This window comes from Alligator mississippiensis, chromosome 9 (assembly GCF_030867095.1).
Source record: "Alligator mississippiensis isolate rAllMis1 chromosome 9, rAllMis1, whole genome shotgun sequence".
Taxonomy (NCBI): domain Eukaryota; kingdom Metazoa; phylum Chordata; order Crocodylia; family Alligatoridae; genus Alligator; species Alligator mississippiensis.
Window position 1 is genome coordinate 17,061,107 of NC_081832.1, and position 17,610 is coordinate 17,078,716.

The 17,610-nt window shown below is 47.8% G+C and overlaps 2 protein-coding genes across 3 annotated transcripts in view; one reads left to right on the forward strand and one right to left on the reverse strand.

Moving 5' to 3' along the window:
* The window catches only part of MATN4 (matrilin 4), a 47,963-nt gene extending 40,962 nt beyond the window's left edge, over window positions 1-7,001 (reverse strand). The window contains exon 1 of one of the 2 annotated variants that reach the window (XM_019484582.2): window positions 6,771-7,001. The gene's annotated coding sequence lies outside the window, so the exon portion shown is untranslated. The remainder of the gene's footprint in view (window positions 1-6,770) is intronic. The other variant, XM_019484583.2, reaches the window with a different exon arrangement.
* The window catches only part of RBPJL (recombination signal binding protein for immunoglobulin kappa J region like), a 35,541-nt gene extending 18,617 nt beyond the window's left edge, over window positions 1-16,924 (forward strand). The window contains exons 3-12 of the mRNA XM_019484584.2: window positions 1,563-1,688; window positions 4,057-4,127; window positions 5,497-5,612; window positions 8,986-9,160; window positions 10,027-10,164; window positions 11,575-11,684; window positions 13,020-13,160; window positions 13,666-13,821; window positions 15,202-15,305; window positions 16,260-16,924. Coding sequence (XP_019340129.1) covers window positions 1,563-1,688; window positions 4,057-4,127; window positions 5,497-5,612; window positions 8,986-9,160; window positions 10,027-10,164; window positions 11,575-11,684; window positions 13,020-13,160; window positions 13,666-13,821; window positions 15,202-15,305; window positions 16,260-16,533 — 1,411 coding nt within the window. The 3' untranslated portion in view covers window positions 16,534-16,924. The remainder of the gene's footprint in view (window positions 1-1,562; window positions 1,689-4,056; window positions 4,128-5,496; window positions 5,613-8,985; window positions 9,161-10,026; window positions 10,165-11,574; window positions 11,685-13,019; window positions 13,161-13,665; window positions 13,822-15,201; window positions 15,306-16,259) is intronic.
* Window positions 16,925-17,610: the final 686 nt, after the last annotated feature.

Genomic DNA, 17,610 nt, shown 5'->3' on the forward strand with positions numbered 1-17,610 from the left:
CTGGAGCCTCTTCTAAAATAAATGGCCTATGTTTGGTTCAGGTTATAGCTGAGCACAGTGTGAGGCTGTGAGATTTACATCAGGCATAAACCTACCATGTTAGCAGTCTGTGGGCCAGGTGTGCAGCTAGTGTGAATTTACTGCAGGGGCGGGCAATTATTTTGGGCAGAGGGCCGCTTACTGAGTTTTGGCAAGCCATCAAGGGCCGCATGACAGGCAGCCCAGGGCAGATAAATATTAATTTTCTAAATTTTTTAGGGGCCCCACGGGCCAGATAGAATGGCCTGGTGGGCCACATCTGACCCCTGGGCCGCATTTTGCCCACCCCAATCTACTGGAATCAACAGAACCACCTTTCCTTTCACCAGATAAGGATTTGATCCTCTCCTCTTAGGTCACAATGGGGGTATTTCCAACCAGCAATCACTGACAGAAACAAAACACCCACTCCTGCTTCCAAGAATAACATCTCCCCAATCATGCTCATTATTCACTACCATAAATATTCACAATGAACCAGGGAGAGAGGGGAAAATAAATACAACATAAGAAGGGTGCATTCAAATGAAAGGAAATGGCAGAATGCATTCCATGACAGGCAGCTCCAGTGTAGTGTAACCAAGAGTATCATGATGATGGTCAATGACAACGAGAAATAAATCATTAAAGATAAAATAGGTCGTTCTTGACTAAGTAGCACCAGGCCGAACGTGTGTAAAATGCCACCCTTCTGACAGGGTAACATTTTAACTCCCTTTGCACAGGGGCATATGACAGGTCCAGGTCCAGATCCAGCACATCAGAAAATCTGGCACTGGCGTTTTCAAGTACCCAAATATAAGAAAAGAAATGAATGAATTGTAAGTCAGGCAGCCGCTGCCTGCATAAATACAGGGCAGAGAGGAGGAACTGAAAGTCCTAGGAAGAGAGGAAGAACGGCAAGTACTTTCCTAAGTACTGGGAACGAGTGTCGGTAAACTGTGAGAGTCTCTCTTCTGAAGGCCAGGGAAAGCAGCTGTTAAATTAACCAAATAATATTTAATTGTGGGGTCTGTCCTACAACAACTTTGCATGGGTCTGATTCCCAGTGCTTCTTAATGAGAGAGCTGACTTCTTCATGTACTGCTGTGCTTTATTAAATGGGGCCCCTGCTGGGAGTGAGACGTCTTACTGAAAGGGCAGCTCCCCCTCAAAGACACTAACCTATTTGCTGGTAGAAGCACTGACAGAGTGAAGGAGTTGTCTCAAAACTGCTGGTAAAACGTCTGTTGTTAGTATGTACGATATCATACAGTGTAGTGAACAGACCAGGTTTCATAATGCTGGGCAGAGACGGGCATGACTATGACCTATGTATAACAGGTTGTATTATCAAGGTGACATGTTAGCCAGAGCACAGCATGCACACCAGAGTGCAGGTGGGTGGAGAATAGGAGGGCATTACATGCAGACGTGCTCATTGTCTTCACTTTCTAGACTGGTTCCAAGGCAGGACTTGGCCGTAGTCAGCAGCAAAGCTGTGTGTCCCAGTGGCTATGATATGACTCAGGACTGTCTTTTAGATCCATTCCAGACCAAAATCACCTGCTTCGAGATGGAGTGCGCAGATACCTGCAACTTCCAGCTGACCAGACTGTGCTGATATTGCATGCAAAAGTTGCACAGAAATCGTATGGCAATGAAAAAAGGTAGGCCATTTATCTAACTCCCAAGGCCCTGCATACCCTTCTTTATAACATCTCTACAAAGTCCCTCTAAAAACAGCCACTTCGAATTCCCTTTCAAACTTCCTTGCGTTTCCATTAAGAGAAAGCAGATAAAGTAATATAACTCCATTGTTATATCCCATTCTGGATACCTGTCAGCCTTCATGGATCCAATATTAATAATGGAAAAAAGAGAAGATCTCCAAACAACCAATCAGAATAGAGTTAAAAAGAACACAGAGAGAAAAGGCTAAAATAGGCTCAGTTATCTTAGTGCCCTGGAGACCCTACCAAGGACTTAGATGGGTCACCTGAATGATTGGACATTTCTGTTAGTGTCCAGAGTCTCCAAAAGGCTGTTATTTGAAAGCATCTTCATACTGCAACAACACCTTGGCCCTTCATCCGTAGCTCAAGATGAAAGATTGACAACTCATCAACACTAGACTATTGTTGTTGTTGTTTACATTGATGAATTACTCTAAATAATTATATTGACTGGAGATTAAAAAAGGCTGAGGGGAATCTGATAACAGTTTTCAAATACATAAAGAGTGATTATAAAGAGGATGGTGATAGACTATTTTATGTGTCTGCCAGGGACGAGACAACGGGTAATGGTCTTAAATTGCAATGTAGGAAATTTGGGTTGGGTATTAGGAAGAACTTTCTTATGATAAAGGTGATTATTGGAACAGATGAGGGTAGATATTGGTGGTTATTGGAACAGATGGCCTAGAGCGATTGTGGAGTCTCTAGCCTTCTAAATTTTTAAGAGCAGGTTAGACAGATACTCGAATAGTTTCAAGAAGGGTGATCCTTCCTGGAGCAGGAGGTTGGATTCGATGATCTCCTGAATGCTGTGTCATAAATGGTTGGAGGATCTGTGGGACTCCAGTGGCCACTTTAGTCTCCCCCCACACTAGTCAGAGTGCTCCTGCAAGTGGGCTCTTCTCGCTCCACTTAACAGTGGAAGACCTTCTTTCCTCTTTGCTATCCTCTCCTACTCTCTGCCTTTTTCTATCATTCATTTCCCTCCCTTACAGTCATTTCTCTCCCTCTGTTATGCTGTGAGTGACCCGAACTGAGGCTGGGGTGTAGCTTTCCTTTACTCCCTTCTCTTCTCTGTCACAGGAAATAATATTCAGAGAGGTGGGATGAGGCTGTAGAGTTTGGATACACACTCAGTCCCAAACTTATCTGAAGGACAAGCTGGGAATTGTTCATGTTATGCATGACAGAGAAGGGAGACAGCTCTGAAAAGCAGATGGAGACCCAGCCTCTCCTGGAGTTCAGAGGAGCATGGGTCTGCAGTTTTGGTTTAGGACCACCTCTAATAGCCATGGGATTGTGATCCTCTGGAGATGCTGTGCCAGTGAGGGAAGTTGCTGCGTCACTGAGGCTAACCAAAAATACACCCCTGGTGCCCCCCTGCTTCAGATATGGTGCAAAGGATGCTGGGAAGCAGGTTTTAGTGGGTTTGGCAGGAAAGAGAGAAGCAAAACCTTAAAAACTAATAACAAGCTGGTCCAGAGCTTCTGGGTTAAAGTTTAAATGGGCTAGTGCTATTTTTCCTGGTTAAGGGGATTCAGCATTCTGCACTGTAGCTAGCTTATTTAAGTAAATACAGACCCAAGGACTCTAAGGCCCCAAAATCTCAAACCACACCATATTGGTGTTTTCATTCCTAACATTTTATATAGTATCAATATGAGATGAATCTGTACCATTCACATGGATGTAAAGACAGTGGAAACCCAAATAAAACACAGGAAAATGTGTTTCCAAAACTTTGGGTATAGATTTATTTGCATTAGTCTCATAATCTGGCTATGAATACAAACTCTGTTCTCAACCTGCTGAAACGCCCACATTCCAAAGTCACCATGACAAATTCTCCCTTGATTTAGGCGGGGAAAACGCAAGGCTTCTTTCTTGCATTCCCCTCAGCCATCTTCCAGGGAGCAGGGTTAGTGTGTTCAGCTAAACAGAAGATCTGATAGATGTGGCTGCTGCTAGCAAATGCCTTGGGCAGAGTTGTCTGGATGCTGTGGCTGGAGGTGCTGGGGAGGGCACTGAAAGTAGCTGGTTTGTAGTGCCTGGTGGAGATGTTAAAAGAGCTGCTTCAGCACAGCTAACTCTGCTGATAAGGATGGTAAGGATGCTGGAACAGCTTCTGTCTTCTCCTTTTCCTCCTCTCTTTCTTTAAGTGAATAGGTTAGGGCAATGCTCTGGATTTTCTAAATCCACTTTTCTAAAGCAGTGAATGTGCATCCTCACTCACCAATGAGCACAGCCCCTTATTTAAATGTCCAAGTCAGTTAACAAAGGTGCTGCTTTGTCTCATCAGGTTTTTCTGCCCCCCACCTTGCGTTTACCTGACTGGACCAGGATGGAAACTAAAACAGGAACAAGTGAAAGGTAAGAGCAGGACTCTTGCTGCTCCTCTGTTCCCAATGAGCAGAACTCAGGACAGAGTGGGGAAAGTTGGTGTCAAGTACTCATTCCACCACGATGGCAACTCCCATATTTTGGGGCCCATTCACATGTGGGTGCCCAGGCGCTAACAGTGCAAAACAGCTGCATGTTTAGTTCAAACACTCAAACAGACCAAAAGGAGATGGCCAATATAACACATCAGCTCTTCCAGCATGCTCCCAGAAAAAGGCAGAGTTTGGGGGATTAGCAGTATTTTATCAAGAGGCAGAAACACAGTACTGAGTTTGTAGGAAGAAGCAGCCCATACTTCAACCCATTCTACAGTCTCCAAATTTGTTGCCACAGCAGGCTCAGAAGAGTGGTCATACAAAATCTGGCTTTGCTGAAAGGGGTCTGCATACAGTGCCACATCAGGACAGCTGTGTCAGACTGAGGAAATTTGATACACTCCCTTCTGATACATGAAGAAGCCAAATCATTGCTACTCTCTTCCCACTGGCTATAAGCACTGTATGACAAGTACTAAATAATGACAGTATAATTAGCATCTGCAGGGCAGAAATGCCATAGAGGCTGGGAAATGTTGCACTTGGTTGCCAGTAGAACGGGGTGGCATTCTCAGTGCTAGAAAGACAAAAGAATGAGTTTGCTTCCCCAGATTCTCGGCAAAGCAAAGCATTTCTCCCATGCAGACCTCTCCCTGGGGGTGGCAGCACCTATTTTGTTATTCACACCCAGCACCCAGAGGTTACAAGGTATCATGCAGATGTATAAATAAATAACACAGTCAAATTTTTGCACCAGTGAAGGCCAGGGGAGCTTTGCCAACGACTTCAAAAGAGCCAGAATTTCAGCCATAATCCCTTCTCCAGAGACCACATGAACTGAACTACTGTCAAACACACAAGTGACAGCAGCAAATTAATTTGGGCTGGCAGGAGGGAAGGACAATGGTTGCAGAGGTGTTTTCAGGTGGGCATTTTAGATTGTGACATTAACAGCTTGGCAGATCCCCAGTGTGGTTTTCAAAGGCTCAGGGCATCTCTCTCCTGTCCCTGCAGAGTATTGTGTATACGTGTGGGCAGCATATGCACATATGATAGTAACACTGCAAAACCAGGGGCCGTTGGAATGTGTCTAGGGACAGGAGTGTGAGATAGACAAGGGAGAGAATATACAAAGACAAAAGAGGTTGGGAATATGCAGAGGCAGAGGCCTGGGTGAAGGAGGATCAGGAATGCTAGAGGTTTGAGGAAAAGAAGGGGGTTGGAGTAGAAGAACAAGAGAGAGGAGAGTAGTCCTGGCATATCCAGTTTTCTCATAAGAGAATGTTTCTCCTTCTCATTTCCAGCAAGTAATCTGGGAGAGGCTGGTTTCAGGGTGTGTGGATACATGGGACTCGACAGTGTGGGCAGCAGCCATTTGGAGACCCAGAAACTGAACTTTGAGGAACAGCCTGACTCCAAGGTAAGTGGAGTAAAGCCCTGTTCCATGAACAACTCCTCCCTACTGCATGCATGCTCCCATAACTCCTCCAGGGCACGCGTGGTTTACCTCTGAGCCATTTTCCAAAAGAGAATGGGACACTGTAGCAGTCACTTTGGGAAAGCATCACTTCCCAAGCCTCTCTGCTTTAGGGCTGGAGTGCTGCACAGACCATTCATATAGAGCAGCCAGGACTTCATGCCACTTTCAGCTCTGAGTGCTTATAGGGGTGTAGGGTCAGGCAGCTCCTGTCTCCACTGGCTTCTTTTCAGAGCAAGAGTTGTGCTCTAGGGGAGGGAGGTGCCCATGCTGTGGAAAGTGGGGGGCTAAGGACCTGCAGTTTTGGAGGAAAGAGGCCTTTTGCCCAAATGCCCTATTCTGTCCCAGGAAAGCAGTGTGCAGTGGATATTAATTTAAGGCCCAGTTATAGATCAGAACTTCATTGTACCGGGCTTTGTCCAAGCACAGAACAAAAAGGCAGCTTCTGTCCCAAAGATCTTGCAATCTGGCAGCAAGCAGAGCCATCCTGGCTGGGTATCTGCCACAGTATATGGGAAGAAGCTGCTAGCCATTACTTGTGCAAAAGAGTGTTTTTTTCCAGTAGAGATCAGCTCACATTTGTGCCCAGCTGCTCAGGCAGAAGAAGGCAACTTTCAGGCCACAGCAGCTCAGGTAATGTATCCTGGCTTGGAGGTGAGCAGCTGTTCCAGTGCCTGCTGCCTGGGCTAGGTGGAACAGACTGCCAGCTGAGACCAGTGCAGCCAAGCTATTCCTTGGCTCATCTACCTAGTGTCTAACAGACTGTAAAAGTCTTCCCTGTCTTACCTGAGCACTTGATTAGTTCTGCTCTAATATCCTGTTATCAACTGGCAGATGCAGATGACACATGTCTTGTCTAGGCAAAGTGGCAATGAGTAGATCTGATTACAAAACCTCAGCCTTACAGTACTCTCCTGCTGGTGGGATGAGCAGGCATTTCATTACCTGCAGAGTATTTTACTACCTGCCCAGGGGTTAGAGAATCAGACCAACCTCCTAAGCCGACCCAGGACGAAACCTACTGCTTACAGATGAGTAGAGTAGCAGCAGAATTCAAGTGTCCCTGTGGTTTTGCCTCCCTTTCCTGCAGGCAACACTCACCTGTGCTTCTCTTGAGACTTGTAGCCTGATGGGACAGCTCTAGTTTTCTGGACAATGTAGGAGTTTGGATGTTTGGATGCTTGCTGCAGCCTTAAGGAAGTTCGGCTTTGTAAAGTCTCTTGGTTCTCTCCCACTTTCCTCTTGATGTTGCTTTTGTTCCCTCCTTATAAATAAATCTCCTTCTCTCTCACTCTGCCATCATCCTGTGGTACATGTGGCAGCCAGAAATGTCAGACAGGCTCTCATGGCTTGCAAAGAAACCTATCTTTCTTCATTGCCGACTCTTTGGTTCCCCAGCCCCTGTGGCTGGCAGCGTGCCAGGGATTACACAGCTTTCCCAGCCCATGGTAGTCTCCTGATGAACAGCAATGCAACACATCACAAAATAAAAGTGTGTTTCAATTACAGATAAACAGCTAAAGAAAACACCAGCTTGTCCCAAACTTCAAGAGCTGGAGCCATAACTTGGCATGTCCTTATAGGGAAAAATATAAAGCATTATCTTAGGTCTCCAAAGAATGTGGGATCTGAGGTGGGCCAGAAACATTACAAAAAGGACCTTTGTGTTTGCAGTGCCTTTCGTTACAGCTAGAGCAAGGCATATCAGTACAGAAAGAACGCCAAGATGCCTGGGAAACTGTAAACCTAGGGAGAGTTCGCATGTTATGTTGGGTAAATCACATGTGAACATTCATTTCCATTTGGAATTCTCTTACCCCTATGTCAACAAAGCCTCTGCCATTCCTGAGCTCTTCGTTCCACCTGTAATAACATCGCCAATCATTTGCCCTTTTAAATGAACCTATAGTGCCTTTGAATAGACATCATTATGTCCGAGTGGGAGAGGCTTTGTCTGGCCACACATTTCCTTAGGTGGATATAGCAGGCACTGCTATGTGGCACTGATGCCTGGTGATGGAAGACTTGTCTCCTGGGATTGTGTTTAGATTCATTGTAAATGCACACTGAACAGAGGACTGTGGACAGTTCTTTCTGAAAATCCAAAGTACACCAGGAAAGACAAGAAAGAACTGCCATCTAGTGCCTGGAGACCCCAGAGAGCTTCCCAGCACTACAGCCACATGAAGGGGTCCCTCACTGGGTCAAAATGCTTTAAAGTGAGAGTATGATTTAAACTACACTTTCTTGGGCAGGCACAGGCCTTATTGTGTCTTTACACAGGATATGTATCTATGTATGTATATGTATATATGTATACACAGCACAGGATATGTATACATGGTCCTGTAACTCTACCGGGGCCTTTGGATAAGTAAAAAGTGCACTGGTGATTCAGTGGTTCTGTTATGCTCCCACTGAGAAGACTCTGGTGTGGGCTGCTTTGCTGCATAAATTGCCTGTCTGACCCTATGCCTTTGTATTTTGTCAGAAATGAAAGGGAGTCTTGTGGTCATTTTCCTTCTCTTCATAATACTGCAGTTTGCAATCAGGGCTTCCTTGTGCTGGGTACTTTTCATGCACATTGGAAGATCCAAGTTTTGTCCCAAAGAACTTACAACCTAAGGCTTCACTCCTACAATTTTCATATGCTCAACCTTGCAGTTAATCCAGCAGGAGTAATTCATGTATGTAAGGTTCAGCATATTCACGCATGTTTATAGGACTCGGCTTATTCTAAAAGTCTCTGACAAATGGATAGACAGAGAGTTAGATAGATGGGAGGGGAGAATACACACACACACACTGGCCATGTCTACACAAGCGGTGGACTATGTGAGCAGCAGACATAAGCTAGTACTAAATGACTGTGCAGTACCTGCCATTGCTGCGCAGTACTGTCGCCGCATGGTTTTTTTCTGATGATACTGCACAGTAGCAATGAGCTACCGCACAGTAGCTCATTACTACTGCACAGTAGTCAGTCTCTGCTCAGTCAAGCCCCTTGCCCCAGTCCAGTAGGAATTTTTTTTAGTAGGAATTTTAGGAAAATAGTATGAGAGTCACATGAGTAAAAAATATGAGTTTAAGAGGATCTGCTATGCTAAACCAGCATCTAATCAGTGCTATTGGCCAGGCTCTCGCCTCCCCAGCAAATAAAGTCCACCAGCCACAGCTAAAGAAATCTGCAGTTGAAAGGGATGCTACTAATTCAGCTAGGTAACTGAGCTTCATGTTGATGTGTCTTTAGTGACATTAGGCCAAAGGCTCCAAATACAGCCTCTGCTGTCTAGCAATAGCCCTTTGCTATTCACAGGAGTTCAGCTGTGCCAAGGCACTCTACATCTCAGATGCTGACAAGCGGAAACACTTTCGGCTGGTTCTGAAGCTTTTCTTCAGCAATGGGCAAGAGATCGGCACTTTCCACAGCAAGCTGATCAAAGTGATCTCCAAGCCCTCTCAAAAGAAGCAGTCTCTGAAGAACACAGATTGTAAGTAGCTGGGCAGGCAGACTCAGCCATGGGAGCTAATGGGTGAAGGGCTGAGAATAGTGGTTTTCTTGTTACTTTCCATGTTGTGCTGTTGCAGGAGCAAGTCCTATTGCAGCTTGCTGATTAGCTGGGTAGCTAATCCCTGAACACTGGTTTCAGGTGCTGTAGGAAAATCAGATCCTGGTGTAAAGGAACCCAAACGCCATCACATGATTTCTTCACAGTGTTTCTACTGCTAGGAAAGTCAGTTATGCAATACAGGCCTTTCCAAAGCCAATGGAAGGAAGAATGGATGGGGGTGTATTTCTATTGAATGTATCAAGCTCTGGCAATCTTTCTGTTCAGCGTTCTGTACACACAGGTTGGCCACCCATTACAAAAGCCCAACATGAAAAATGCATGGAGGGTAAGCAAATATCACGTAGGGTAAGAAAAAGTGACCACTTCATAGAGTAGGTAGCTAGTCTTGTCGCAAAGCAATTGCAACATTTCAGTAGGGAAGGGAAAAGACAGCTACTTACCTTACAGTCCATGAGGTTCTTCAAGATGTTCTTGCCCTCATAGATCCCACTCTTGCATGCTCACCATGACTCCTGACAGAACCAGATGTTTAACCAGATGATTTGCTAGTGCCTATTTCATCCCTAGTCTCCAACCAGACAGTAGCATTCCAGGGGAAAGGAAGGACATGTTGCCTGCAGAGCAGTCACAGGCATATGCACTATGCAGCTATCAATTACCTCAGCCATATTCTGGCATTTGGACAAAATCCCTCCAGAGCCGATGCTGGTTCAAGTGCATTTAATGCTGCAGCACTAATGCTATAGTTTTTCTATCTGTCTGTCTGTCTGTCTGTTGTTCTGCAGTGTGCATCTCATCTGGGTCTAAGGTTTCCCTCTTTAACCGCCTGCGCTCCCAGACGGTCAGCACCCGCTACCTGTCTGTAGAAGGCGGCGCTTTCATCGCCAGTGCAAGGCAGTGGGCAGCATTTACACTTCACCTGGGTGAGGAAGTTGATGTGTTCTGCAGAGCACATGGGGGGCCACATGCATGGTGGTGTAAAAGGATGCACATCAGCAGAGCCACTGGAACTGTAGCCTTTAATGGCAGGGATGGATCTGGCCAACCAAGCACCTGGATAATGAACTGAACTGATTTTCAGTGTCACAATCACAGGTCACTAAGTGCCCTTTTTCCTAAATCCCATGAATCTCTGAGGCCAGCTTCCAGCAGGCCCTCAGGGCCTCTACAGGCCACTGTGCTCCCTTCCCTGCAAACTGAGTTCTGTTGGGTATAGGATAGTTCATCACTCAGGATGTTAGTCTGCAAGACTTGGGCTCATTGTTTTGCTCCTTCTCAGATTATCTGTGAAAGCCTGGGCAAGTCATTTAGCCTCTCTGCACCTTAGTGCTATAAAATGGCTGTATTGGCCTTGCCCTGACTCCCAGGGGGGAGGAACTCAGATACTGCGGAGATGCAATGACAAGAGATGGCAGTGTCTGTCTTTGGTGGTTTCTCGGATACCTGCTACTGGCACTCCCAGGCGCATGGGTCATCCTCCTTCTGTGCCAGAGGAGGAGCAGCTTCCTCCAGGTAAACTGCTGTCACTTTGCTGCCTTAGCTCCTGTTTGTTACTGTGTCACACAGAAGTGCACAGATGCAGTAACAACCCCTGCCCCGTCTCTTGCTCTCCCCGGGCCTGTCTTAGCACTTCCACCCAGTATCTCTTTCCCAAAGAAGTAGTTTGAGTTGAGTCCTCACCACCCATCTCCAAATCCCAAAGCCATTTCTTCCTTAGGGGCCTGCTCCAATACCCTCTGAGATCAATGAAAAGACACCTACTGTTTTCAGTGGTCTTGGACAAGGGCAGCTCAAGCTGTGCCTGTTTGGGCAATGTGTCCAAAGACTGATGGCCAGCTCTATTTTGCATGAAATGGGATACATCCCAGTCTTCCCTGTTTTTGAATTTGGAGGCATCACTTAGTCATCCCAGTGCCCCATGCAACATTCGGGAATCTCAGGGGACTTCTGCCTGCTGGGCACAAGGTTCTGTGTTTCCCTCCATCCCTGGGGCAATGCCACCTCTGATTCTTTCAGAAGTAATTCTTCAATGGATCAGCCAATGTTACGCCAGTTCAGAGGACTGTGATTTCTCCACTACTTTTTCATGCTAGTTTAAACAGTTGATCTGTCCAGAGCCTTATTCTGGATTGCCCACAAAAGTTATTGCCCTTCATACTAGGACAGTCTGTGGCTGCCTGGAAAGTGTCCAGAGAAACCCTTGCCCTCAATGACAGCAGGCTGTCTGGGGAGACAAGAATCATTCCCTTCTAATATGTTAATGTAGCTATGCCACAAGAAGCTGCTCTCTTCTCATGGTTGGTAACTCTGCCTCCTTTTCTCTCCATGGGAAGCCGATGAGCACTGCGTCCAGGGTGAGTTCCCTCTGCGGGAAGGGTACGTTCGCTACGGCTCAGTAGTTCAGCTCATCTGCACAGCTACCGGTGTCATGCTGCCTCCCCTGGTAAGGCTCGGAAGAGATTCAGACTCAAGAAGCAGCAGCCCACGCTCAAAGCTTTGGCTGCATGGGTCTGAGCAAACACATGATACTACTCACCACTGGCTTCAGTTCCCAGACAGGACAAGCAAGCTGCTCCTTAACTCAAGCAGGCATGGGCTGTGACAAACTCCTCCCCTGGACAGCTGGTTTGCCCTGTGCTTGCTGTAGCACTCACCTCCTTGTCCTGAAGCTCGCCCTCAGGTGTCCACGGCCAGCAAGGAGAGGGGATGAGGGGTGGGCAGGTATTCAGCATTTAACCATGCCATTGCATTGCCCAGTTGTGGTTGACTAGTCACTTCATCTACATACTTACCTGGCAAGGGAAACACCATGTATCTGGGTCCATGAAGGTAGTTTTTGTTAAACCCTCTCTGCGATAACTGTTCTTCTGGCATGGTTTAGTACCCACTGAGGTGTTGGGGCTTAAAATCCATTTTATGGAAATGGGAGGCTCCTCCCTAACTTGCTCCTGCAGCCATATAGCTGAGGGCAGGTGAAGCTTGTGGGCATCTGAGCCCCAAGCCTCCGAGCGTGGGCCTGCACGATGGATGCCTGCCAAGGGACTTTGGAAATATCTGAGGACCCTGGTGAGGGTGGAGGATGTTTGCTGGTTGTAGGGCCACTTGTGGTACTAGTCTGATTCATGGATTTGGACTTAATTTGGCTGATTTGGCTTGGAACATGAAAAATTTCTTTAAAAAAACCCCCAAAAACAACAACAACAAAAAACCCCATCATCTACATGGGCAGGCATGGCAGCTGTGCGGGTTGCAGTCATGGACTCAGGGTGTTCCTTGTGGCTCTGTGACAGATGTCCCGGGGGAGCTGGTAGTATAGTCACTTACCCTCTATGCAGGGAAGCATAGACTTTGGTTTCTTTTCCCAGGCAAGGATCTGTGGGATATCCCTTTGGTTTCTGCTTCTGCCTTTGGTTCAATGCCCCCACTTTGCCCAGCCAGGGATCCACAGTAGTAGCATATAATGGAACAGGTTGCAGCTGCCCTCACCTGCAGCAATGAAGTGTGGTCTGTGCAGAGCACAGGTCCAAGCATGCACTTTGGGCTGGTCACTTGGAGCACAGTGCAGACTGTCTGGGAACAGTAGCACAGGGAGGGCTGTGGCAATGGCAGGTACTGCCTTGGCGCCATGTCCATCCCACAGAATGAAAGGAGGGGGCTGAGAGGTCATACCACCAGCCTCACATTGCTTTCTTTGTTGAGTTCACACAAAAAGTTAAATATGTTTACTGAGCAGCTCCCTGCTGCTGCCAGTCAACCAATGTGGGCCTGCTCCCCACAGATCATTCGGAAAGTCACCAAGCAGTATGCCCTGCTGGATGTGGATGAGCCCATCTCCCAGCTCCACAAGTGCGCGTTCCAGTTCCAGGGCAGTGATGGGATGTACTTGTGCCTCTCAACGGAGAAAGTGATCCAGTTCCAGGTAGTGCCGTGTAGGCAGCCCGTGAGGAACTGTCCTGGTTCTAAGGTGACCAAGCACCCTCAGGTCCAGCTCCTCTCTCTCTTGTTATTTGCTGCTGAATTCATCACTTGGGGGCCTTAAAATGAACAGAAACCCCCTCAACTCCCAAATTATATTAATCAATTTAGGCAACATGGGAGCCATTGTGTGGTGATGACCATCAAGCCTCCCTGCCCGTGGTGGGCTTGCCCAAACTTTACCTGTCACCCCATATCCACACAGCTTCCCCCTCACTCCATCCACATCATGGGACTAAGCTCCTGGGTGATCCTCTCAAAGGCAGGGCAGATAGCATCTGCAATTCACCTCCAACTACATGCAAAGAGTGAGCGTTATCATCTCCATTTCCTGATGGAGCAAGTGAACCAGAGGGAAGTGGTGTGACTTCCCAAAGGGGCACAGTCCTGGTCCCCAGCCCCTTATCCTCACTGCCTCAACATGCATGGTGATGGGAGACTCTGTGCAGGCATCTCCATGCCCAAAGGAAGCAAACCGTGAGCTGCTGAATGATGGCTCCTGCTGGACAATCATTGGAACAGAGACTGTGGAATACACCTTCAGCGACAGCCTGGCCTGTATTCAGGACCTCGTGAGCCCTGTCCCACTCATAACCACCCTGCAGGTATGGGGAGGACTTCTGCTCTTAGCCCAGGGCTGTTGTAGTAACCCTGCTTACCACAGCTAGGAATCCAAGCCACCACCTCTGCATGTGCCCCTTATTCTTCGCCCCAGGGCTTGTTGCCCTGTGCTGCCCCCTGTGCACATAAGCAGAGCAGATTTGTCACAGATGATTTGAAGGATCAATATGCTGATCTGTTTCCTCCCACCCAGTAATTGGAGCTATTAATGGCTCAATTTTTTCCCAGTACCACCCTTCCCACACAAGCTCTGGGAGAATCTTTCTTCAGGGCTCTGCTCTCCTCTCCTGGAGCCACTGCTGTGTTTTGCCTTCAAGGCAGGAACCATCCACTAGGGCTGTGCAAAGCTTTGGGTGGTGATTCGATTTGGAGGAGATTCAACAAAATTTGGTGGCCGAATCTGAATTGAATCAGGGGACCAATTTAAAGGTTCAAATCTATTCAAAGCTCTCTGAATCTTCGACAAAGATTCGGAGAGCTTTCATGATTTGGGCAGTCCCTGGTGGCTGCAGGAGGAAGCACTAGGAAGTACTAGGGGTGGGGGAGGGGACCATGGGGGGACCCCTGCCAGCCCCCCCACCGCTTCCCCCCTGCTCCCCCAGCCCCCCCATGGCTACTCCTGCCCACCCCAACTTGGTACTTTAAAAAAAAAGCCCCTGTGTTCACTGGATGCTGTTGGGCAGGGGGCAATCCCAACTGCCCCCAGTGCCCCATGCTGCATGGGGGGCTCTGCATGAGCCCCCTCGACACCCCCCCCCCCCCAGCTGTCCCATTGGCCAGGGCTCTGGCCCTTTAAGAAAAAAAAAAGCGGAGAGAAGCCCCTGGACTTCCCGCTCCTGGTGCAGAGCCCCCACCTGATGTGGGGCAGTGGGGCAGCGGGGATCGCCCCTGCAGGCAGGAGCAGTGAGTCCTGGGGTCTCTTCAGGTGTTTTTTGTTAACGGGCCAGAGCTGGCCTGGGCGGGATGCCCGTGAGGGGGTTGGGGGAGCGAGGGAGGGGTTGGGTGGCTCATGCAGAGCCCCCCACGCAGCGTGGGGCAGTGGGGGGCAGTGGGGATCACCCCCCACCCAGCAGCACCTGCTGAGCCGGGGCTGTTTTTTGCCCCAAGTGCTGGGATCTGGGATGAGCTTGTCGGGCTGGGAGAGGGGTGGAAGATAGGCCTGGCCTGGCTGATTCAGCTGAATCGAATCAGGGCAGTGATTCGAATCACCCTGAATTGAATCATTGTCCCCCAAATCGGCTGAATCCAAAGCTTATACTAGCTGCTTCACACAGGCCTACCATCCAGGTGCATATGTGGCCTGAAGGTTAGCTCAAACACCCTGTGCCATGTGTAACCCCTGCTGTGTGCTCTGGTTGTCACAGCTGACTGGTGGAGGGGACGTGGCCATGCTGGAGGTGCAGGGCGAGTATTTCCATGCAAACCTGAAGGTCTGGTTTGGGGATGTGGAAGCTGAGACCATGTACAGGTAATGCAACAAATCACATAGGCAAGATGGCATTGAACATAGGAAGAAAATGGGCAGATGTGTGGGTGAGGTGAAAACGTCCCTGTTCCTAAAGGCTGCATTTGGGATCCTTTTTTTAAGATCCCTCAGCCTTCCAAGGAGCTTTGCTGTGGTTGGGCCTTTCAGCTGAACATTCCTGCTGAAGATAAAGCAGGTAGGGACCATTATAACATTAGAAGCATAACATTAGCTGCTGTGGTTCCCCTGCTTTACATCTGGCAGATTAGGGTGTTAGGTCTGTGTTGTATCAGATTTGACAGTAGTCTTAGGTAGAGTTTAAATCTGGATAGGGATGACTCTGCTTTAGGCAGTAGGCAGGGAATTGGACTACATGACCTCTGGAGGTCCTTTCCAGTTCTACTTCTCTCTGATTCTATGAACTATCTATTCTACCTTCAGCGTTATTTCCATCCAAAGCAAGGTGATGCTGGAAATGCCAGATGCATAACAGCCTTTGTAGGGCATCTGACCCATGGCTAGAGTAATTGAGGAGGGTCCCATTGCCTATATATTCATCCATCAATAGTGAGAGCAAGGGATCTCAGGGGGCAGAGGTCCCCTGTGGGTGAAGACATCTGGTGCCAACTTGGGAGGTGAACAGTTACTACTGCCACTCAATCTGCAGCGCTGGATCAGGAGCTGAAAACTCTGAGCTTCAGGGGCTGAAAAATGAAAGAGATCCCTGCAAAGAGATCCTTGCAAAATAGAGAGGAAAAGGGGCAAAAGAAGGGGCACTGGACAAACCAGGAGCCCAAGACTGACCTCCTTGCTGTAGGTGGTATAACAGGGCATACTCTCTTCCCCTGAGAGAACAACTACACTGGGACACTGATAGGGACAGGGATGAGGGACACATGCTCTTCTCCAGGAAAGCTCCAGAAATATTTTTGACCGTCTTTTTTGTACTGTTGCCAGGAACTCCAAGTCCTTAGTGTGCGTCGTCCCTGACGTCTCTGCGTTTGGCAGTGATTGGCGATGGCTGAGATACCCCATCACAGTGCCTCTGCTGCTGATAAGGAATGATGGACTTATCTACTCCAGTACATTCACCTTTACATATACTCCAGAGCAGAGCTTTCTCCCTGGCCAGCAGGTCCTCCCAGAGCTGCCACAGGACTCTGATGCCTTGCTTGACAGCATCCATCAGGAATTCACCAGGACCAATTTTCACCTTTTCATGCAGAGTTAGAAAGCCCAGAAGAGAGAGACAGGGCTTGGGAACGTTCTGGTACAATCTGTGAGGAACGGACATCAGCTCTCAGAGTTGGGTACCAATGTCCTTCCAGTGTGTATGAAGGCCTGGGGTTAGGCCCACTCTGAGCACTCTGTCCACATCTAGAAAACCAAGCACATTTTTTGATTTGATAAGAATATTTTTCAAAGGAACAGTTGCCTCCTGCAAAATTCACTAACAAAATGGCCCACAATAAAACATGCTTCCAGGACTTCTTCACCCATTCAAATGATTCTTTACTGGATATTTTGTAGACTTCATCATGTAGGTCTTTAGCTACTATAGAACTTCATAGATCTGTTCATTTAAAGACTTCATAGAAGGCTAACATGGATCATTATAATAATCTAGTCTGACTTCTTTGATTGATTTCCACCCAAAAATTCCTGCTATGAATCTATTGATTTCAAACAGCTGAGAATCCAGCACCAAACATTTGCTTATTAGGGTTCATCTGGGAGGGATTTCAGATGTCTATTTTTTTAAGACAAATGAGACATTACTCAAAAATGGAACATCCTGAGCTTTTCCAGGTACTACCAGCCCTCCTTGTTTCTCACACACACACACACACACACACACACACACGGCAACATACACCTCAGTTGCAAACTACTGAGTTAAGGGTGTGTAACATGTTGGGGTCCCAAGGGTGGCTGTGACACCCCCCAGTGGCTCTGCAACTGTGCCTTGTGCCACCGCTAAGGTGCTTTCCCTGTCTCTCCTGCCATGCCTTGATGGATAATAAATTAAGAGGGAGACTGCCCCCCGGACCTTTGTTAGGCCTCGGTCCACTGGTCTTAGGTCCCTGGCTAAGCCTCTAATCTCAGGCCCCTGGCTGGGCCTTTACATTTTCAGGTACCCTGGTTGGGCCTCTATAGTCTACTGTGCCTGGCTGGGCACTCAGCCTTATGGGCTAATTGCATGGCTCCGTGGTCTTCCCTTTACCACACCCCATGCCTTGCGGGTGTTATCAGTGTGATGTCCCTTTGTTGGGGCCTTGGCCTCCTAGGCTTCTGCCACTTCATTCTA